Raw genomic sequence first — 24,417 nt, forward strand, 5'->3', positions numbered from 1 at the left:
TAGATGTTGGGGAATTGCTCATTTTCTTAGATGTGACAAGCTGCTGTGTGTAAGTAGCAGGATGTCCTCTGTTCTTGCGAGACCCATACATGGTGCATGCAAACCGCTATTACAGGCCTCAGCCAAGACGACCCTCCCCTTTGCCTTCCCTTTGGTCCAAATACATTCACCCACAAAGTCCACATTCACATAAGGCTGGGAAGACTGCGAGCTGCATCCCACAGAGCGCCTCAGTGGCAATGGTATACTAATGATTTTAATTAGTTCTGCTCTGAGGAAACTAATTTATTAAATTAATTGTCCCCAAAGTTGCTTGACCACAGAATTTTACCTTCAGTGAATGTCCTAAATAGCATATGGAACTAATTTCAAGAAAACTGATCTAAGGCAACATCCTGCACAGTAGTGAGAGGTAACAGCAAAGACTCTGCTTTTATAGACTGCTTACATTAATTCCAACTTTGTTTTCCTCAAAATGCTTTATCATTGTTTTATTAAGATAAAAAGGATATATTTTGAAAGATTTTTAAAATTATTTTTTTTATTTTTCCCCCTCTGGGAAAATTCTTGATTTCTTTTGTTATTGTTTAAAATGATGATGGGCTTTGTGTCCTACTTGACTCATTTAATAATGTCTAATTATACCTTTACCACTACTTGTTTTAATAATGTTGCTCTTAACATGTGTAAAATGTCTCATGGTACAACAAAACTATAAATTATTTAGTCTTCATTCAGATTGTTATACACGTAAAAGTATTTCATAATTACCATTTACAAAATAAATAGTAGACATACAAATATTGGACTATTATCTCTCCAGGAAGAGCAACTCCTCTTTATGAAATAACTGAGCATACACCTCTTGCATGACCCTTCCCCACAAGCTTCACAGAAGTCAGAGAGTGAACAAAGACCCCACCGTCAGTACACAGAAGCTGCGCTGCAACCACCCCATTGTCAGTACACAGAAACTGCGCTGCAACCACCCCATTGTCAGTACACAGAAGCTGCGCTGCAACCACCCCATTGTCAGTACACAGAAACTGCGCTGCAACCACCCCATTGTCAGTACACAGAAACTGCGCTGCAACCACCCCTTATCAGTACACAGAAACTGCGCTGCAACCACCCCATTGTCAGTACACAGAAACTGCGCTACAACCACCCCATTGTCAGTACACAGAAACTGCGCTGCCAACCACCCCATTGTCAGTACACAGAAACTGCGCTGCAAAACCACCCCATTGTCAGTACACAGAAACTGCGCTACAACCACCCCATTGTCCAGTACACAGAAACTGCGCTGCAACCACCCCATTGTCAGTACACAGAAACGGCGCTGCAACCACCCCTTGTCAGTACACAGAAACTGCGCTGCAACCACCCCATTGTCAGTACACAGAACTGCGCTGCAACCCACCCCCTTGTCAGTACACAGAAACTGCGCTCAACCACCCATTGTCAGTACACAGAAACTGCGCTGCAACCACCCCTTGTCAGTACACAGAAACTGCGCTGCAACCACCCATTATCAGTACACAGAAACTGCGCTGCAACCACCCCATTGTCAGTACACAGAAACTGCGCTACAACCACCCACTTGTCAGTACACAGAAACTGCGCTGCAACCACCCCATTGTCAGTACACAGAAACTGCCGCTGCAACCACCCCATTGTCAGTACACAGAACTGCGCTGCAACCACCCCTTATCAGTACACAGCTGCGCTGCAACCACCCCATTGTCAGTACACGAAACTGCGCTACAACCACCCATTGTCAGTACACAGAAGCTGCGCTGCAACCACCCCATTGTCAGTACACAGAAACTGCGCTGCAACCACCCCTTATCAGTACACAGAAACTGCGCTGCAACCACCCCATTGTCAGTACACAGAAACTGCGCTGCAACCACCCCATTGTCAGTACACAGAAGCTGCGCTGCAACCACCCCTTATCAGTACACAGAAACTGCGCTGCAACCACCCCATTGTCAGTACACAGAAACTGCGCTGCAACCACCCCATTGTCAGTACACAGAAGCTGCGCTGCAACCACCCCATTGTCAGTACACAGAAACTGCGCTGCAACCACCCCATTGTCAGTACACAGAAACTGCGCTGCAACCACCCCATTGTCAGTACACAGAAGCTGCGCTGCAACCACCCCATTGTCAGTACACAGAAACTGCGCTGCAACCACCCCATTGTCCAGTACACAGAAACTGCGCTGCAACCACCCCATTGTCAGTACACAGAAACTGCGCTGCAACCACCCCATTGTCAGTACACAGAAGCTGCGCTGCAACCACCCCTTATCAGTACACAGAAGCTGCGCTGCAACCACCCCTTATCAGTACACAGAACTGCGCGCAAACCACCCCATTGTCAGTACACACAGAAACTGCGCTACAACCACCCCATTGTCAGTACACAGAAGCGCGCTGCAACCACCCCTTGTCAGTACACAGAAACTGCGCTGCAACCACCCCTTATCAGTACACGAAAGCTGCGCTGCAACCACCCATTGTCAGTACACAGAAACTGCGCTACAACCACCCCATTGTCAGTACACAGAAACTGCCGCTACACCACCCCATTGTCAGTACACAGAAGCTGCGCTGCAACCACCCTTATCAGTGGCGCGCAACCACCCCCATTGTCAGTACACAGAAACTGCGCTGCAACCACCCCATTGTCAGTACACAGAAACTGCACTGCAACCACCCATTGTCAGTACACAGAAACTGCGCGCAACCCCCATTGTCAGTACACAGAAAGCTGCGCTGCAACCACCCATCAGTACACAGAAACTGCGCTGCAACCACCCCATTGTCAGTACACAGAAGCTGCGCTGCAACCACCCCTTATCAGTACACAGAAACTGCGCTGCAACCACCCCATTGTCAGTACACAGAAACTGCGCTACAACCACCCCATTGTCAGTACACAGAAACTGCGCTGCAACCACCCCATTGTCAGTACACAGAAACTGCGCTGCAACCACCCCATTGTCAGTACACAGAAACTGCGCTGCAACCACCCCATTGTCAGTACACAGAAACTGCGCTGCAACCACCCCATTGTCAGTACACAGAAACTGCGCTGCAACCACCCCATTGTCAGTACACAGAAACTGCGCTACAACCACCCCATTGTCAGTACACAGAAACTGCGCTGCAACCACCCCATTGTCAGTACACAGAAACTGCGCGCTGCAACCACCCCATTGTCAGTACACAGAAACTGCGCTGCAAACCCCATTGTCAGTACACAGAAACTGCGCTGCAACCACCACCCCATTGTCAGTACACAGAAACTGCGCTGCAACCCCCCATTGTCAGTACACAGAAACTGCGCTGCAACCACCCCATTGTCAGTACACAGAAACTGCGCTGCAACCACCCCATTGTCAGTACACAGAAGCTGCGCTGCAACCACCCCTTATCAGTACACAGAAACTGCGCTACAACCACCCCATTGTCAGTACACAGAAACTGCGCTACAACCACCCCATTGTCAGTACACAGAAACTGCGCTGCAACCACCCCATTGTCAGTACACAGAAACTGCGCTGCAACCACCCCATTGTCAGTACACAGAAACTGCGCTGCAACCACCCCATTGTCAGTACACAGAAACTGCGCTGCAACCACCCCATTGTCAGTACACAGAAGCTGCGCTGCAACCACCCCATTATCAGTACACAGAAACTGCACTGCAACCACCACTGAATGTGGTTGAGATTTAGAAGCGTAGCTTTGCTAATACACAACACGTTAGTATCTGACGCAGGTTGCTTGTTTTTGTTTTTAGTTATATGTTCAAACTGGTTTCCTTTTTATTAGTAAGGGTTGGTGTTAATTACTGTGTTATATGAATCCTTTACATGTTAATGACATTCTCTGTCGAATGTTTTATGTGAATATTGCTCTTCTCTATTTTTCTATTGCTTTTCTCTTTAGAGAAGATGGTAACAAAAAATAACAACCACTCACCTACATTACTGTTTATACTTTCCTTTTTGGAATACTTGATTTTTATGTTTCATAAGATTAGTTTAGAATCGGGTATATTAGGTGTTCAGGCTCAAACCTGAATCTTCCTCCCAAGCAACTTAATTATCAAGGAACAATCTTCAGACAATAGATTTCCCTGGTGCCCTGGTTCTAGGATGTGCTCACTGTTACAAAGATCCCAAACAAGGTCATGGGGGGGGGGTCTCAGAGGTAGATGGGCTCTTTGAAGTATCAATGTCAAATAACAGGCGCTACTGTGGGTTTCTGTAGAAGCAAAGGAGATAATGCTTTACATTTAGAAACTATACTTGTAAGTGAATAGGGAAAGGAGGGGACTGTCTGACTGTGTGGAGAAATCAGTGGTGAGCTCATGAGAACAACCGGGCAGGGAGAGTGCACCACAAACACCTTGGACTTACAAAGTGTAGGTTGTAACTACCTCAACCAAATGACTGGTTTACAGAGACACAGAACCAAAGCCCTCAGCCTCAAAATAATCCCATTGTCTTCTCATCAGGCCAACCTTTCTTTGGTGGGAAAAGCAACAGTAACTTTTGAAAACTCAAATTATGCTATTTTCCCTGAAACGTTTTATAAATGAGATGATGGATCATAAAAAAATATTAATTAAAAGAGGATTGGGAGAAAAATTTTAAGTTGTTTATCTTGCTGCCCAGCATGGTGCTCCTTTCTGAGTTGTTTTCTTAATTGTTTTTCAGACAACTAGATTAAGCCTGGTCAGGTGTGGTGGTGCATGCCTTTGGTGGAGAAGGATGAAGTGCCAAAGGCCAGCCTGCGCTACATGGCACCTGTCTCAAGAGAGGGAGATGGCTTGGCAGTTAAGAGTACTGGCTACTCTTGCTGAGGATGCTGGCTTGATTCCAGCACTCACAAAGTGACTCACAGTCATCGACTGGAACTCCAGTTCCAGAAAATCTGACACCTTCTTCTGGCCTCTGTGGACACTGCATGCGTGTGCTACGCAGATGTACATGAAGGCAAAATACCCATACAGATAAAATAAATAAAATCTGTAAAAATACAGGATTAAGTGTATGGAGCCTGTAAAGGTGGTATGTATCTTATTTCCTGCCCACTACTAAATACTTAAATATTTCTGTTTATTTTCTGTTCAATATTATTTATGTTTATATTAGCTTAATAACCAGTACAGGTCTACAAATGAAACATTCGCAAAAGCTGATTCTAACTTCCTTTTCTGAGCCACAAAATGAAGGACCTCCCTTTGCAGTTGTTACATTCAAGTCTCTAAAGCCACTCCAAAATGGCGGGCCCATCAGAGGATGCTTCCAGCTATCAATCCCTTACACCGGCAGTTTTTAACCTGTTGGTCTCCACCCCTTGGTGGGGGGGTGTGGAATCACGCTTTCACAGGAGTTGCCTAAGAAAATCGGAAAACACAGCTATTTCTATTACAACTCACAACAGTTGCAAAATTACGGCAATGAGGTGACAACAAAAATAATCTTCTGGTTGGGGGCGGGGGGGGGGGTCACCACACCTTGAGAAGCTGTATTAAGGGGTCGCATCATTAGGAAGGTTGAGAACCACTGCTCTACACACTTGTCTCTGAAAGATACAGAAGGCGAGTAATTTACCGAAGGGAGCTCCTCTCTTTTCTGAGAAATAAATGCCTGCTCTAGTTTGGATCTGATGCCAGTTAAAGGCCCAGCGCTGAGGGCTTTGTCTCCAGCTGGACAGGCTTATAACTGAACGAGCTATTACGAGGTGGGGTCTTCTTAGTGAAACAGGTCAGCAGGAGCCTGTTTCTGAAGGGCCTGTCTTGCTCTGGGCCTCTTCTTGTCTGGCATTCTCTGCTTTGCAGTAGCCGAGGGATGAGCAGCCTGTCACAAGTTCCCACCACGACACTCTGTGTTACCTCAGGTTCAAAACAATGGATCCAGTGGACTTGGAAATGGCTGAGCACACCTCCCCCGCCCCCAACACACACACACTGCCCCAGTCAAAACTAAAGAATCCGCCCTTGGGCACACCATCAGGGGTGAAAAAACTAAAGCAGCACCTTTCTTACTGACTCCTTTAAAACCAGAGGAGAGGGGGGATGTGACAAACTCAAGATACGAAACTTCACAAAACGAGGCCTATTCTCTTTTAGTTGAATCTTTTCTCTTATCTTTGATATGGGAACTTTCTAGACCCCATGTTCATATTGTGACTCAGCCTGCTTGAATTTTCCTCTGACCTTTTACCATTTTTGAAGTCTTGCCACTGGCAGGCATTTTTTTTTTTTTTTTTTTTTTTGAGCAGATGCCAATAATCCAATACTATCCCTTCAAAAACCTAAGTGTTAACCTATTCTAACTGTGTGCACTCTGTGGTTCCTGGGATTTCTCTGAAGCCAGTGTGGAAGGGGATGGAGACAAGTTGTTCACTCTATGCCCATGATCCCTGCCCTGCTTTGCTTGTCCATGACATGTCATGTCTAGCCATGTGTACAGGAATATCTATGAGGATTCAATACGACACTGGCTCTGGAGAGTGCACTTATTCCAACTTAGACTTGAGGCGATTCAGCGCCAGGCAGAGAAAGCATAGCAGAAGGGTGAGGTGGCTGGTCACACTGTGTCCCAGGTCAGGAAATAGAAATACATGAATTCTGCTGTCCAACATGCTTCCTCCACTTATTTAGTCCAGGAACCCAGGCCAGGGGATGCTTAAAGTTTTCCATAAAGATTTCAAGTCTCTTCGAGTTGGCCACTGAGATTACGCATCATAACACCGCTCCGCCGGGGCTGTTGAACTACAGGACTTGCGCCCCAGGCCAGTTTCTCTGTCTTCTTCTGTCTTTCAGTGCTCAGTTCAAAAGCAAGGGCTGGCTTGAATATAACTCCTTATTTCTCTGTTCGTAACAAAACTCAAAGCAGCTCCGTAGAATGTTTTTGACGTCTCTGAAAAGTACAAATTTCTGAAGCCCCAAGCGTCTTCTCCTCTGTGGAGATGTGAGGACACTCCTGATTCCACTCACCCCTAGCACCCACCGAGCCTCTCCTGGGTACTTGAACTGATGGTTACTTGCGCAGCACAGTATATGGCATAGGTGCTATAATCTACAAAACTGAGAAGATGCCATGAAGCTTTCAGAGCAGATCCCTAATGGGAGGAGGTAGTATCAAGTAAGAACATACACAACCAGGGACAGTGAAAGCAGGGAGGACCCCATCTTCTAGCCCTATGTACTCTGTCCCTGGACAGTACACTACATGAAGTGTAACAATGCTACCGAGTAAGTGGCCACTTACTTACAGTATGACAATAATGAAAATAGCCATAGCCAACTTCATAGGCCAAACCCAGAGCAAAGACAGCAAAAGAATACTAATCCTTCAACAACAATTTGTAAAAGAATCTTCTAGAAGGTGTGTTAAGACTGCAAAATCCTAGACTTTGCCTCTGGAGGGATCGATTCGGCAGGATTCAAACCTGAGTCCCTTTGGTTCCAAGGCTGTGATACATGGCGATATGGTGCCTACTTTACAGCTGTGAATTCCAAAGCTAACTTTTCTTGTGTACTTAAGTGGGTTTTGTTTTGCCTTGTTCTATATTTCTTGACGTTAATGTTAGAGCACAGAGCTCAGCAGGCCTATAAAAAGAATACTTAAATAAGCATCCAGTCTGGCACCTTGGGAGATGGAGCTGTGGGACAGCAGCATCACACCCCATTCTTTGAGATCACAATCTACACGGGGTTTTCATCTATACACCCCTTTTTTATAAACGATTCAAGGCTTAATTTGCTACAAATAGTCCTTCTCCAGACCACCTTGCCACAAGGCCGGTTTTAAAATAACCGCAGGATCCAGGGCTCTTACCTCGGTCCCAGAGGCTGGCTCTTAGTGCTCTTTCCAGCTGTTCCTCCTCACTCAGTCCTGCTGTGTAGACGTCATAGTTCCTGTGAGTTTCTTCATAGGCCCCTGCTCTGCCATCCGCGTGGTGATTCTGATACCCAGAGGGGCCTGTGAGCACAGTCAAATGGTTAAAAATGCCAGTGATGGACTTGTCTCTTGCTTCAGAATTCAAGCTTTGTAAATGCAAACACTAGCAAATAACTCATGTCGCTATTTTGAGCATGATAATAATCTAACTTAGAAAAGATGACATGACACACATAGAAAACTTCCACAAGAGGGGCAATTGACGGTCCTGTCACCATTACAGCCACAGTGCCCAACATGACCCAGACAGGAATGAGATCGTACACGCTGATGAGGTAAAGAATCAATACCTCAGGAGGCACCTACAAGTGCTGGAGAAGAGACGGGATTGGGCTTGATGGAGTCTATTTGTCATGTTGGAGCTGTTGGCCCCTGCAGGGTTTCCCCTGAAGTCCTGATTTAAGTGGGGAGAGTGGGGAGAAGCAGCTAGAAAACCTTTACTGTCTGTGGCTCCATCCAAAAAGAAGCAGCCGATGTTCTATGCATGTACCATGTACCGCAGAGCAACCATGCTGGACAGTCTATTCCAAAAACTAATAACAACATTGAGACAGATGCGCCAATTTTGCTGATTATAACTACCAGACACCACACTTCCAATGAATAACAGGTTAGGAAAAAAAACTGGCTACTGAGCTGAACAGGAGATAACATGGTCGTTAAATAATGTTTTGCACACTAAACAGACACCAATTAAGCAAAGACAGAAGCGAAACAAAGTTTGCTTTTGCAAAAATAATTCTAATTTTTGTCAGTTTGAATCTAGTCCTTGTGTTTTCTTTAACTGTCAATGGTTACAGAATTAGTTTGAAGAGACTCGTATTTACAGATAACAGTTTGGCATAATGAGACGCTATCTTCTGTTCTGTGTTCGCCTCTATCCTGTCACTATCATATTCTTTGAAGGGGATGTTTCAAGTCTTAATTAACGTGCTTGGTTGTTGATGGAAAACTATAAGCTACGGTATCACATATCTCCATATCATCCTACACAGGGCATGGATGAAACACTACAGACAAACACAGAACTTGGTTGAGTGAAACTTCACACTCAGAAATTTGATATTTAGAGCAAGCTATTTTGAAAAATTTTAATACTTATTATAAAAATGCTTTAATATGTATGATTTCTAAACAAAATTTTATTTTAGTTTTTAATTACCATATAAGGGCTTCCCTATAGCATTTTATATGTACTTAGTTTTAGTTGACCTTTGCCTTTCTTTCCCCCATCTTCTTGCACTCTATATCCATATCATAACTAGCAAAAATATTCAGTAATTTGGAATCCTTATTTTCATTAAATAATAAAATTACAATACAACAATCCAGCTTCAACTGCTAACCAAGTATCTACTGTGTGTTCACATCACTATGTGTGTCATATGTTGTTCGTATATGGAGGTGGGACCTTTGCAAAGTAATGCAGATTAGACAGTGTCATTAGGATGCAGCTCCAAGGATGCTGTCAGTGGCTATGTGAGAAGAGGAAGTGAGGCCTAAATTCACTTGCTCTGATTCCATGTGATGCCCTCCACCATATCTGAGGTAGCAAGAAGTGCTGACCAGACCCTAGCAACACGTCTGGTGTCCCAGACTCCAGAAACATGGGCTAAACAAACTCTATTCTTTATGAATTACCCATTTCCAATTTGGCTATAAGAACAGAAAAAAAAATATTAGCAAACTACTAGTGAAAATTTTACCAATTCAGTTTTTCAGTATATGTGCCATAGTCACCACAAATAACTGTAAATATTTTTGTTCCTTCCCTGAAGAAATGTGTACCTTTAGCTAACGCCCCTCAGCTTCCCAAGCCTCCCAGCTCTAAGTAATCACTGAGGTACTTTCTATCTCTACTGAGGTGCCTACTCTTACAAATCATGTAAGTAGAAGTATACAGTGTGTGCTGTATTGTGTCTGGTTCACTTTACAAGCATGTTCTCAAGGCTCCCAACTACTGTGACACATGCCAGCACTTCATTCCATCTTACAGTCAAATAATAGCTGTTTGGATAGCTAAGCTACAGTTTGTCTACACAACAGATGGTAGGCATTTACTTTTACCTGTGTGTGTGTGTGTGTGTGTGTGCGCGCGCACATGTGTACATGTGTGGGGGCACACGTGTAGGTCGGAGGTTGGCTTGGGGTGTCTTCCTCAATCAATCCCCACCTTAATGTTTGTCTTATTTTTCTTTTTTTGAGATGAAGGTTCTCAAAAATATTGGGCCTGGAGCTTGTCAATTTGGCAAGGCTGGCTGTCCAATGGTCCCTCAGGGTCCACCTGTTCCTATGCCTAAGCATCAAGGTCACAGGCAGATGTCATCATGCCTGGCTCTTGGGTGGCTGCTGGAGATGCAGACACAGGCTCTTAGGCTTGTACAGCAAGCACTTTGCCTATGCAGCTGCCCCTATGGCCCCAACCCTGCATCTACCTTCCTAATACTTCTGATGCTACTGCTATAAACACGTATGGACAAATGCATATGCAACACACATTTGTGCTTCTGCTGAGTGTGTATCGTCTGACTGTAGTTTTGTTTAAGTCTTTCAGGAGCCACAAGGATGTTTTCCAGAATGGTTGTGTCTCCTTAATATTCTACAAGCAGTGTATGGAGGGTTCTAGAGGCTCTGCACCCATACCAACCCTTGCTCTTTGATCTCTTTACATTAGCCATAGCCCTTGTAGTGATATGATGGCTATTCTGGGCTGTCAAACTTCAGTATAACTAGGCACATGTGTGAGGGACTTTTTCTTATTCAATCAGCTGAGTGGGAGATGGAAAGATAAATCTTTGATCCAGATCCTTTGAGGTAGGAAGATCTACCTTTATTCTGGACTACTGCTGGCAGCCTATAAGAAGAACATGGGAGGAGTAAGTTCTTTTTTTGCTCTTGTTCACGATAGCGAGTCCATTCCGCCAGTGGCACTAGAGCCTATGTCATTGGAATTACAGCATATACTAAAGATCAGCCAAGACATCCAGCCTCATAGACTGAACAACTACTGGATTCTTGGACTTCCCACTCATAGACAGCCATTGCTAGACTATCTAGACTACAGCTTGTATGCCATTCTAATCAACCCCCTTCACACACACACACACACACACACACACACACACAGAGAGAGAGAGAGAGAGAGAGAGAGAGAGAGAGAAAGAGAGAGACAGACAGAGACAGAGACAGAGAGAGACACACAGAGACAGAGAAAGACAGAGACAGAGAGACAGACAGACTGACAGACAGACAGACAGAGACAGAGAGATTTACTCTATAAGTTCTATTCTTCTATGGAACTCTGACTAATAGGCAGGTGTATTGTGGTATTTCACTATCTTGTTTTTGCAACAGGGTCTTACAAATTACCCAGGCTGGCCCTGAACACACTATGTAGCCCAGGCTGGCCTTGAACTTGTGAAACTCCTGCTTCTATCTCCTAAGTGCAGGAATGTGCCACTTTCACTGTATTGTGGTTCAATGATCAACAGGGTTGAACATCGTTTTATGGGTTGACTGGCTGTTTGCAGGTTTTCTTTATAGAAGTGTCTCAGTGGATACTTTACTCTTTTAACCAACTATTATAATACTCTTCTGGCTTGGTTCTCTTTTGTTGAATTTCCATAACACAAACAAAAGTGATTACTGAAAGAAGCCGTAAGTAAAAATTCTTAGAATTTGGTGGATAATTATGATGGCTTTGTTCACAGCGCAGTAAATACCACTGAATATTTACTCAATACTTCCAGCAGGCCCATTTCTAAATTCCTTCTTACATGACCCACGTCAGAAGAGTAACATTAATGATTTTCAAAACAAGAGAAGAAAAGTAAAAATGTCTAAGTCCTCACAGTGGTTTTTATGACCAACGTGAGAACAGAACACAATTTCAAAGATGGACACTGTCTTCAAACTATTCTCTATCCAATGGAACCACCAGAAATTCAGATCCCCTTGATGTGTCAGGGACACTCTCAGCATGCTTTCCACCTGGAGAGCAAGGAGAGTGTGATGGAATTACTACAGATCTTGGTTTTTTTGTTTTGTTTTTGTTTTTTTAAACATGCTTCACCAAATACCAAGCACTGCAGAGAAGAGCAGTAGTCAAGCCAAAATTAACAACCTCACTTCACAGAGACTTTATAGCACTAGTAGAATACTTATGGGTATGTCACCAAATGCAGCAAAATATTTCAATAGTCCCGAAGTGGCGAAACTACCCATTCCCCAACCCCATCCCTGCCCATGAATGCTAATTATTTTATTGCAAGGCAAAAAAACCCATAGTGGGTTCTTTTCCCACATGGCTCATTATCACCTTTAAAGCTCTGTGGAAATATGGAAGGGCCAAGCAAACGGCAATACCTCCCCAACCTACCGCACAGCACTTAGCTAATTCAGAACCCAAATGACCCGGAGCATTCCAGCACTCCTGTGTGGAAATACTACACATGGTAGAGTCTTAACTGCACAGATGCTAGCTACAGGAATTTTACACAACATCTTCTTGATGCAGAAAACATTTTTCTACATGTTATTCCTTTTGTTGAAAAAAATAAAACAACTCCGCGACGCTTTGATGAAATAAATCCCAGAGCTCTTACCATACAAACATTATAAAACTTAACTTGATATTTGTCAGGCAAAACAAGGGAACAAAGAATGAAAAATACCTTGGTGCTTTAAGTCAAAAGGACTAGTGTGATAAAGGTTCTGTATCATCAATCATAAATCATTAGCAAGACCAAAAATGCCATCAATATCTATTATGATAATAGATCCCTGAGAAACAAAACTTTTCAACAGCTGTTCCTCTAATGGCCCAATCAGATGTTTTAAAGTCTTCATAAATAAACAAGGGCAGAGGAATCTAACAGTCAGTGCTTAGGATAAATAAGTTCGAATTATGTCTTGTGATAAACACTTTTTAAGTTATATACTTTGGCTCTGTAATGATAATAATAATAAAAAGCTCTTCTGGTTATCATTACTTTGTTAACTGCTCCATCTGGTCCTTATACACATTCCAGGATTTCATAGCAAAGAGATCAAGAAAAACAACACAGATTAGAAAAATTGGTAACAGCTTTTAAAACATTTGTTAGCTTCTTTGACCTCCAAGGAGTTTCCCAGCTGAAGGTGGCCACGTTAAGACTAAATCACTCCTTGCAAGAGATACATATGTCCGCATCAAAGTTGCTTAGATGATCATTAGCCTGGCCACCTGGGCCCTCTCTAGTGCTGTCTTTGAAGAAATCCAATCACTCCACAGGAAGCAATATAAATATGTTAGTCTTACAGGACATCAAAAAGGAAGGTTAAAAACGAGCTTGGATTTCTGCCTTGAAATCTCCAGTCTCTGTGTGTGCTGTGCCAATACCTCTCACGGAGGGAGGAGACAGCAAAGGAGAGGGTTTCCATCTCTGTCTTCAAAAAATGTAAGTAAATGTGGCAAGGAGGGAAGGTGGGAAGAGAGAGAGAGAGAGAGAGAGAGAGAGAGAGAGAGACAGACAGACAGACAGACAGACAGACAGACAGAGAGCACAGAGTGACTTTATTTCCTAAAGCTCAATTGTCAGAGTATATGTGAATCTCACATCCCCACACAACAGAAAAACAGGGAGAAGGAATCACTGACTTACATCCTTTCTCTGCTCAAATGTGATCAAATTACATAGCCTTCCTAAGCTCAGTTTTCCAGCACAATGCCAGGATCAGGAAGTCCATGACGAGCCACGTCTAGGCACAGGTATGGTAATGCTAGTTCCTTCACCTAGAAGAAGGTTCTGTGTGTGTGTGTGTGTGTATGTGTGTGCGTGCGCGCGCACAGGGGGATCAGTATTCTGGAGTCTGCTAAGCTTCCTGGCTATGCTAGGCTGGGCGGTCCAACACCACTACACCTTTTATTTATACACACACACACACACACACACACACACACACACACACTTTTGTTCTTTTTTTCTTTTTTGAGACAGTTTCTCTCTGTAACAGACCAGCTTTGTAGACCAGGCTGGCCTTGAACTCACAGCGATCAGCCTGCCTCTGCCTCCCCGAGTGCTGGGATTACAGGCGTGCACCGCTGCACCTGGCCTGTTATTTATTTTTTAAAGCTGGGTGCTGGGGATCAAACTCAGGTTTTTATGCTTGTGAGGTAAGAACAGCACTGACAGAGCTCTCCCCCCAAGACTCTCCTGTCATTGCTTGCGGAGATGTAGTAAAGTGAGCCAGCAGGCAGGCCCCTTTCCCTCTAACAGCTTCAAGCTGTAAGTAGCCTTGTCCTTTGCCTCCTGGAGAGTCTAAGACAACAAGTTGAGAGGCACCACAGTGGGAGGTGGAACTGTGATGGTTCTCCTGACCGATCAGCTCTGTTCCTCCAGTCACACAGGTCAGGGAACACTTCTGTACTACTCACTGTAAACTAGTTTCTACGACGGTCAGTCAAAGTGCACTTCCAGGGACTACAGTTAACATCTTTGTCCATACTGGCTGATCAATCACACCCTCTCAGTTCAGCTAATAATCACTCCATTTAGATCAAGCAGAGGTGGAAGCCTCAAATGCAAAGCGTCGTCTTGAGGCAGAGACAGAACTCTTGTCTATGGTCCCCAAGTCCAAGGTCCCCATCACGTAAGGCCACAGCTTTTTCTCCTAATCACCTAAGAAGTTGGGGCGGGGCTTGTTCCCAGCCCTCCCCTTCTGACCTCATGATCTGGGTGAGTTTCAGGCTATGCAGGTGACTCATACACAATATAAGCCAGGATTGACAGTCACGAGCCAAGGCTTGAGGACTGTGGAGAAGACTGTCACAATACAGATTTAATCCTTTGAGACCCAGTACTCTCTGGTCGGTCCCCAACATGCCGCTTGTGACTCTGCTTTCTCTCCCTGGGAAGTCCTCTCTGTGACTGCTTTCCTTAATCACCTATCAGGTCCCAGTACTCTGCTTCCTCTGGACAGGCTCATGCACAACTTTGTCCCTCCTTGCCAGAACATTGATGCCTGTCTTCATGTCATCTGCTGTCTGGACTTGTGCGTGGAAGAAACGGAAGGGGATGGGTGAGCCCAGTGTAGAAATCTAGTAGCAGAGTAGGGGAAATGTGTGAAAACCATTCTCAGACATTGTAGAGTCGGCAATACGGGAGTCTGAACCTTTAGGAAAAAGAAACTGAGGCACTTTGCAGGCTGTGTGGTGCAGTGAGGAGAGAAGAGCAGGGCCGAGCAGGCTTCCTGGGTGTAGAAGTCTTCTGAGAGAGAGGGAGCGGGAACCTGGCCAGCAGAAGTAGGTAAAAATTCAACAAATGCTAGGATAACCAGCTATCGACTTACAGCATGCCATGGCTCAGCTGTCACATTCATCTAATTAGTCTTAGAATCTCTTTTGTTCCACCTTATCAAATATACCCACCTATAAATATCCACACCTGTATATCCACACCTATATATCCACACTCCTCACTATATACTCTAAGAGATGGACTGCTGGGTTTTTTGTTGTTGTTTGTTTGTTTTTTGTTTTTTTTTTTCTTACAGTGTCTGTAACAGCATTTTCTGCAATGTGACCTTGGCAGAGTGCTGCTGGATAATACAGTCTGTGACTTGATAACACTGTATGGGAAAAATAAACCCCAAGGGATATCCACATACATGTGCATGTGTGTATTTATGTATACATACATGCACACTGATAGCTTATTCCTCACTGTGGCAAATACCTGAACGAGAACCTTAAGAGAATGGAGTTGCCTCATGGTATCCTTCCACGTCTGCCTGCTGCCTGTTGTGAGGAACCTGTGGCAAGGCAGAGCCATCCTCACAGACAGGGGGCAGAGGAGCTGAAATGCTCACTTCGTGTAGCCAGGATGCAGAGATGGACAGATAGAAAGATAGTGCTCATGAGTGCGAGGGAAGGGGGCGCCTAGTGGGCTTTATTCTTTTTCCTGTTTTATTTCAGGGGGTCTTTAGCCAACTACATGTTATCACCCACATTCAAAGAAGGCCATGCCCCTACAGTTAACTAAGGAAATTACCTCACAAACATGCCCAGAAATGCCCTTTACTGATCTTTTAGTCAGACTGACAAGCAAGACCAGCCATCAGATAGGTATTAACAACTTCTTGTTATCTGTTAAAGGCCTAAGTAAGCCAGGATTCAAAACAAAACTGATCTCACTTTGTAGAACAGGCTGGCCTCTGCCTGCCTCTGCCTCTGCCTCTGGAGTGCTAGGAGGAAGGACAGCAGGTTACCAAGAAGAGACTTGATACCCTATGAGCATATACAGGGGGAGGAAATCTCCCTCAGGAACAGTCATAGGGGAGGGGAATAAGGGGAAAATGGGAGGGAGGGAAGAATGGGAGGATACAAAGGATGGGATAACCATTGAGATGTAACAAGAATAAAAAAAAAAAAAAAAAAAGGCGTGTGGCACTGTGCCTGGATAGACTTTTCTTTAAAGCCAATCTATTCAGCCCATGGTCTGAATCCAATACATGGCTTATTTTCATAAGACAATGCCTGTCCTCATGATATAAGAAACAGCTGGCTAGTTAGAACAGAGTCAACTGGGCCATAGAGCCTGGTGGTGTCTAAAATATTAGCTATCTGGTGCTTCCCACAAAAGGCTGCCAGCTTCAAATCGTTAACTGATATGACAGTAATGGGTATAGTGTGACTACATGTGGCAATTGTCCAAGTGAGGATGTCCGCTTCAGCTCAGGTGAGGATTCTCATCCAGGTTCCTGACCACCACCAACAGCAGACCCAAATGGCAAGAGGCCAGGGAGCTCGCTAGAGCCCTTCTCATGTGGGCACTCATGAGGCCATTGCCTTGTGGTGATTTGATTTCATACCAAAGGCCCCATTTCTAAATACTGTCATGATAGGGGTCAGGATTTCAATATAAGCCTCTAAAAGCAGACACATAGAGTCTACTGCATTAAGACACCCAGTACCTATTACTGCACCACCCACCCAACCATCCAGTGTATCCGCCCATGTTCTCTCCCCTGCTAGAGTTGAATGCTCAGACTGGAGTATAAAAGTCTTAGGCCTGGACAGGAAATCCTTTCTATCTTTTTTATAAAGAAACCCTGAAAAATACATTCTGTTCTTTAAGCTTCATGGTATTAAAGCCCATCTTAGCATATTAGGGCAAGCTAGAGCCTTCCTGGATGTGTATATGGGATAGACTGTGGGGAGCTACATCCCTGTGGCCAATCCTAACACTTTACCAGTGGGAGTCTTGGGTGACTTGGGAGTAATAAGCACCATATTGCACACAAGAGGCCTTACACCAATCAGACAATTGTTCCATGCCAGAGTTACCTTCTTCCTTAACTTTCCCTAGGGACCCATGAAACACCCTGGCTTACACTTACCCCATTCAGCTTCCAGGAAGAGTCAAGGTACCGCTGTGTGCATGAGAACACACCCAAAACTAGTGCTATCTTAAGCAGCACCATGCTTTTCAGTTTGTAGTTTTTTTTTTAACAAGTTGAAATATGTGAAATGACTTGAACTTACCTGCATTGTTAAAGTGGTACTGCTGCCTTGGATACCCAGCATTGGAGGGAAAAATGCCTAAACGTGGAGAAAATCAACATTTTAATAGAGGTCATATGGGTTTTTGTTTGTTTGTTTGTTTGTTTGTTTTTTCAAGACAGGATTTCTCTGCAGCCTTGGCTGCCCTAGACTTATGGTGTAAACCAGGCTGGCCTTGAACTTACAAAGATCTGCCTGCCTCTGCCTCCTGAGTGCTGGGATTAAAAGGGTGTGCCACCACACCTGGCACAGTCATCTGGTTTTAACAGCTAATCTTTCCAACAGTTATGCACTTCTTAATGAGAAAGCCCAGGGTCACTTTAAATTATTTCTAGACAATTATTAAAACAAACCACTTGTTTGGAGCCAACCCTTTAGGAAAGTGTGTGTGAGTGAGTGAGTGAGTGAGTGTGTGAGTGTGTATGTGTGTGTGTGTGTGTGTGTGTGTGTGTGTGTGTGTGTGTGTGTGTGTGTGTATTGTGGGTGGGTGTCAATAAAACCCTAATTTACATGCACTGTGGTTCCTAAAAGGTCCTAGATGACATCACTGATTGTTGATTCTAAAGACAGTAGGCTTGGGTTCTGAAGCTGTACTGGAGAAAAGCCCTTCTCCCAACAAGGACATCAGGAGAGCCACATTCCCTACCCTTCCTAAGGGACTTTCTCTGACACAGGTGAACCAGACAGAGAGCCCCAGGCACACTCTCAGGATGACCCAATTCTTTTAGGAAGCACAAAACAACAGGCTCCACATTCTTCGGGGTCATTTTTTTTTTTACAAGTTCCTGTGTTATTCCAATTTTCTGCTCACTACACATCCTTTCTTTGCTTTCACCAGAAAACAATTTGCAGGCTGTTTTTCAAACTTAATTTTCTTCTGTGTCACTTTAAAAAAAAAGATTGATGTAAAAATGTCTGCACAGAAAACAGCAATGGTCTTAAGGGGGAAAAGTTTACATGTTATAATTGTTGGGGGGAAACCCTTTTTGAAAATTAAATCAAGCGTGTGTCTACATTTTATAGTCTATCCGCAGAGAGCTTTAAGAAGCAGTAGATCTTAGGACACAGGAAGCGGATCAGGACAATGCACTCTCCCCCTTTATTAGCATTCAGTACCAAAAAGGCACTGTCCAGCTGTCCTGAGAATGCAAGCCAGGGCCACTGTTAGCATGGACTGCTCCTGTTGCCTCCTCCAAGTGCACACAGGCTACAATAAGGGGCAAAGGCACGAAATGGGAATCCCTGTAGATGCAGCATGACCCTGTAAAAACCACCCCAAAGTGAATTCAACCTGCCAATAAAGGCTGCGGAGGCAGTACCCAGAAAGCCTTCAAATGCCATGAATATTATATGGTTCCCAAGAACTACAGTCATCGGCACAAACTGTGAAAACAAATTATTTATGGTTCAAGAAAAGGTAAAAGAGTCTCAGAAGACTTTTCATGAATAAAAGATGAAATATTAGAATGCGCATGGTCTATAAAACAAGCGTTTGCAAAACAGTTGCCTTACAAGTCAAAATCAGTACAGTATTTTATATTAAAGGGTCTAAATGCATTCACTACTAAGTAAAACACTTTCATTGAACATCAGATTAGAGGGGGAGAAAACAAAGGAAAAGAAAATAAGAAGCAAGAAGTAAGTGACATGGCTTGGTCTCCTGTTAGTACAGTGCCTTGTCCTCCAAAGGCCTAGTGGTCACTCTGAACTCTTACTGGCCCTGTCCTACAGTCCAGGCTTGGTGTCCTTCTGTAACCTTGCCAGGCATGTCTACTAATTCAAGCACTGTTATAGAAAAATACATTCTGGTAAACTCACGTTTTCAGGAAATGTATGGTTTCCCGTGAACGCATTAGGGATGAGGGTATACCTCTATGGGCATTTGCTCCGTAAGAACACCTCAGGGGAGAAATTTGGGCTTGCATTCCTCTGTGTGGAACAATGTGAGATGCTACGATGGCTGTCCTGTTAGCTCTTGGTTTCCAGAGAGACCTGAGTATATTAGGACATTTCTAAAGTGAACCCCAAGGAATCTTGGGGCTGCTTCTGTGTACAGTGGGAGGAGGAGGAACTTCTAACTGCTGTCAGGCCGAAGGTGTTAGTTCTGAGTTCTGTACCTGCACATGTTTTCATGATTTTCTTCAGAGGCCCCTGAGTGTACATCAGCCCAACGAGAATCCCAGCCAGATGCCCAGCGAAGGAAGTCCTAGGAGGAAAGGAGATTCTTTGTGAGTGTTTGCTCTGTTGCTGATTAGACACATTCTGTCTCCTCATTAGCCTGGTGCGTGTCAATTAGTTACAGTCTGCAAGCTTTGCTCCAAACAGCTTTTTATGCTGAGTAACATTTAAATTAGTCCAAAGGACGACATTTCTTACCTTAAGAGGAAAAAAAAAGCAAACAAACAGGACAATGAATAATAACATCCACACATTTAAAATGCAGCACCTTTCCCTAACCGAAGCAGATCTGTTCGTTTCTCGGCACCAGCTTAAGTCTTCCATCAAGACAGGCCACTGAATGATGTCCAGCTCTTCTCTGGACCGCTTATCACAAAATATCAATGCGATCAGTTTTCTCTGCTCAGAGTTATATCTGGTGTGCTCAGCCAGTGTGAGGGACAGTGCCTATCTGTGTTTACAGAACAGTAGACAGAGTGTTTGTGCAGGACTGACTCGTAGAGCAAATGGGCACTGAAATTCAGGACAAATGTCTCCACACGCCACCCCACTTAGGTTTATAATGATCTTTCTGTCATTCTGCAAAAACAAGGAAAAGACTCCAAGCTTGAAAGAAGACTTGGGCACTAGAGTTGCCACGTAAGTCTGACAATTGCTCATGCGATAAAATGTATTTTCAGATGCTTATGTCTATCAAGGCAGTAGTATTTCTAGAGACCTGTGCTATTTACAGGTTGGTTGTGGGCTGGGGAATGTGTCTGTTGAGTTGACTGCCTGAACAATCTCTCATCCCAACTTTAAGAATTGCTAGGGATTTATTGAACTGCACATTTTACAACCAAGATGGCCGAGTTCTCTTGTCACATACCTGGTCGATAGTCAGCTGTCTGGAACTGTCTGCACACACACAAATGTGCGTAAACCCTTTCACCTTAAAGAAGTCTCACTTCCATGCGGTTGGTAAGCTCCATCTTGTAAAACTCGTCACGTCCACTTCAGCCTTTTGATTCCTTCCTACGGTAACTATGCATGCCCTTAGGGGTTCCTGACTAAACTCTTTGGAAAAGTCCAACACTGGATATAAGGTGAGCACCAAATAAATACATGAGCAAAAGAAAATCAGCTAATGCGCTACCTGGATTTCTCTCTCCAATGAATCCCACAGTTAGTATTTGTCCAGAGGGCAATCGTGTCACTGTCTTCCTCTGGCTTACCTACAGAACACCCAGCATGCACTGGACTCCAGTTCTTGCATTGTTCGTCTCTTTCCTTTAGCCCCAGGACCCACCACACTCATCTCCCCACATCCAAACACTCTCTGTGACCTGTAGTCCAAGCTTAACTGCACCTCTGTAAGAAACGATGAACTCCCTCCTTCCCCTGACTGTCCTCAGGGCTGTTCCTTCACCCTCATTGTAGCACACACCCAGCTATACCCATTGGCTAAGAAAGCTATCGTTTCCATCAGGAATTTTCCTCATGGTACTTACAACCTAATAATTAAAATATGGGACTAGTCAAGTATTTTCCATGTTATGGGGAGAACAATAAGAACAGGGCTTTTTGGTTCGGGTGGTCCCCCTGTTCATGTTCTTATTTTTTCATTTAATTAATTTATTCAGATTACATCTCAGTTGTTATCCCCTCACTTGTATTCTCCTGTTCCTCCCTCTCTCATGTTCTTATTTTATTCTCTACTCAGCCATCAACAACATACACATCTCCACCTAGTTAGATGTGAGAAAGTGCTGATTTAAGGACACAAAAAGAAGCCATCTTTGTTTTTAGAAAGAAATTGGCTTCTATTTAACTGAAAAGAACTTTATTTTTATAGAATTGGTAATTTTGAAAGTTTTGTAACCAAGCTTCATGGTGGATCATATAGATGTTAAAAAAAAAAAAAAAAAATGGGAGAAAGTTTCCATTTAAAATCCAACCTATTAGACAATTAATCTTAAATCTCATTTACAGTTTGGAGCATAATACAGTAAAATGAATTCCTTATCTTTATAATGGGTTTTCAGACGCTTGAGTTATAATCTAATTGCTCTGGTATAATTAAAACAGCAGAGGGGAGCACACTGCGTCATCCTGCCACCCTGAGCAGCCACACAAAGCTCCCAGAACAAGACGATTAGCTATTGTCACTACTTCACATGCTTTAAGGAAGTGTTCATTTTTTAAATAAAAAAAAAAAGGAGAGATTCTGATCTTAATCAAAACTGGGAATCTCGCACGACACACAGAAGCGGAATTTCCCCCACAGAGCAAGGAAATACAGCTTGCTTTAAGGAGTACTGTGACCCTTCCTTGCTGTTCATAGCCGTTCACTGAGCAGGAGTTACCCTTGGGAGCAGAAGGAGGCCTCGGACTTTGGGGGAGGAAGACAGGGCAGCCTTTGGACACCCCTCCTCTTTCTGACAACACAACACAAAGTGTTATGCCTGACATTGTTATTGGCCTCAGCGCTGAGATGAAATACCTGTCCAAAGCAACATAAGGAGGGAGGGGCTGATTTCTGCTCATACTTTGAGGGAACAGCCAGTCATGGCAGAGGGACTTGAGGCAACTGGGCACACTGTATTCAGCATCAGGAGAGGCCTAGTTAGGCTCTTCCTGCCTCATTTAACATGCATAATCCTTCGCAAGCCTGCCTGTCTCCTGGTGGAGTCGAGACCCCGTCAAGTTGACAATCAATATTAACCAATCGCAATTCTGCTCTAGTCAACTTTTCCTCTCAAAAACATTCCTTTGAAATCATAAGCTTGCTGCTCGTGTCCCCTCAGAACACGGCCATTTAATATTGCAGAATATGTTTTGCCCAACATGGAAAGCCCACAGTCTTTTGATTCCCAAACTGAAACTCCAGGCACTTTCTTCTCTCTGAGCCCCCATAAAATAAAAACAAGGGTCACACTTTCAGGATACGGTGGCACAAAGTTCCCAGTCCCATGACTGCTGTGTTCTCAGGACACAAGAACACTGCTGGAATATCACACAAATGACCAAGAACCAGTCCCAAACAGCAGGTTTGTTTCCTTCCGAAACTTCCCAGGCTGCGCCTCCACTGCACACGTTTGTCTTCAGCGTTCTTGTATTTCAAGTGCCCACCAAAAAGGTCCATTAATCTTTGCTTACAGTACCCAAGGCCTTTTCCAGCACCAAGTTCAAATTTTTCCTCAGTCCTCTTTGATACAAGTTCCAAAGGCTGGGCTTAGCACTGCCACGGACCCACTTCTCAGTATGGGTTTCTGTATTAGTTATCTTTTCTGCCGCTGTGATAAAATACCTGACAAAAAATAACTCCAAATTGAAAGGCCTTCTTTTTGCATTAACTCTGAGGGAACAGTCTATCACAGCTCAGAAAACACGGTGATCAGGGCTTGAAGAAGTTGGTTGCGAAGTATCCAGTCAGGAGCAGAGGGTAATGAATCCTGATGCTTAGCTCTGGCCTTTTTCATTCACTTCAAAACCCCAGGCCCAGTTAGTGAGAGTCTTCCACCTAAATTAACCTGATCTACATAATCCCTCACAGGCATTCCCAAAGGCTACCTGAATCTGCACAGTCCTTCACAGATGTGTCTAGGGGCTTACCTTCTGGATGCGTGGAGACCCTGTCACTGTGACAGCCAATACCAACCATCACAATGCCTATAATAACAGCACATGCTCAAAGGAAATTCTGATCTCAGGACTAGCGACTTTGTTTTCAGTTATATATGGAAATGGACATCTCCGACCTGGAGTGTAAGCAACTGATTACAAGCAGAAGAATCTCAGAGACTAGTGCCATGGCAAGGTGGTGATAAACTGGGAAAACACTGCCACACTCAGGTAGTGTCTTATATCCATGATCTCAACATTTGGAAACCTGAGACAGGAGGTTGTCCATGAGTTCAGGCCAGTCTGGGCTACAGAGTGAGTCTCAGACCATCTGAGGCTACGAAGTGAGACCTTGTCTCAAAAACAAACACAAAACAATAGTAACCAAAAACACCAAGCAAACATTTTTCTCACTAATCACTGAAAAAGGCAGCCATCTATGCAAAGTACTTGCACTTCTTAATTGTCCTAATTCTTCGTTTTGTCAATGTTTCTGCATCGGTAGCACTCATTTCTAGGTTCAATTTTCTCCTTGCTAAAAATGTAACTTTTAGCAATTCTCTCATATTTGAAAATGAAAAGAAGAAAAAAAAACCCCAGAAACTGTTTTGTGGCTCAGTGTCTTACAAGATCTTTCTTTTAGTAATATTTGTTTGATGCCTGGTGCTGATAAGAAATGGTGGCGCACGCCTTTAATCCCAGCACTCGGGAGGCAGAGGCAGGCGGGTCGCTGTGAGTTCGAGGCCAGCCTGGTCTACAAAGTGAGTCCAGGACAGCCAAGGCTACACAGAGAAACCGTGTCTCAAAAAACCAAAACAGACAAACAAACAAACAAAAAACAAAAGAACAACAACAACAAAAAAGAAATGGAGGTACCACCCCTCCACAGACTATGTCTTTCTCCCACTCTTGAAGAGCATCTTTCTACACTAAACATGTGGTCCCAACATCAGCATCATTCTAGTTTCACATTGCTTTATTCAACCTGCTTATAATTTGCTATATCTTTTTATATATAACCCTCTCATGTGTTTCTATGGTTAAAGAATTCCCAGCCATGACTAGTTTTTGAGACGTATGTATATTTGTCGAATATATATTA

At 43.9% G+C, this 24,417-nt stretch overlaps 1 protein-coding gene across 2 annotated transcripts in view; it reads right to left on the bottom strand.

The window, feature by feature from the left end:
* Positions 1–24,417, bottom strand: part of Rhbdd1 (rhomboid domain containing 1) — a 97,415-nt gene that overhangs the window by 47,772 nt on the left and 25,226 nt on the right. Inside the window, exons 3-5 of one of the 2 annotated variants that reach the window (XM_051153992.1) lie at positions 19,652–19,740; positions 17,517–17,573; positions 7,871–8,014 (exon numbers count right to left, since the gene is read on the bottom strand). In XM_051153992.1, the coding sequence (XP_051009949.1) occupies positions 7,871–8,014; positions 17,517–17,573; positions 19,652–19,740 (290 nt within the window). Of the gene's footprint in view, positions 1–7,870; positions 8,015–15,707; positions 15,841–17,516; positions 17,574–19,651; positions 19,741–24,417 lie in introns of those variants that run through there. The other variant, XM_051153993.1, reaches the window with a different exon arrangement.

This window comes from Acomys russatus, chromosome 12, assembly GCF_903995435.1.
Source record: "Acomys russatus chromosome 12, mAcoRus1.1, whole genome shotgun sequence".
Taxonomy (NCBI): domain Eukaryota; kingdom Metazoa; phylum Chordata; class Mammalia; order Rodentia; family Muridae; genus Acomys; species Acomys russatus.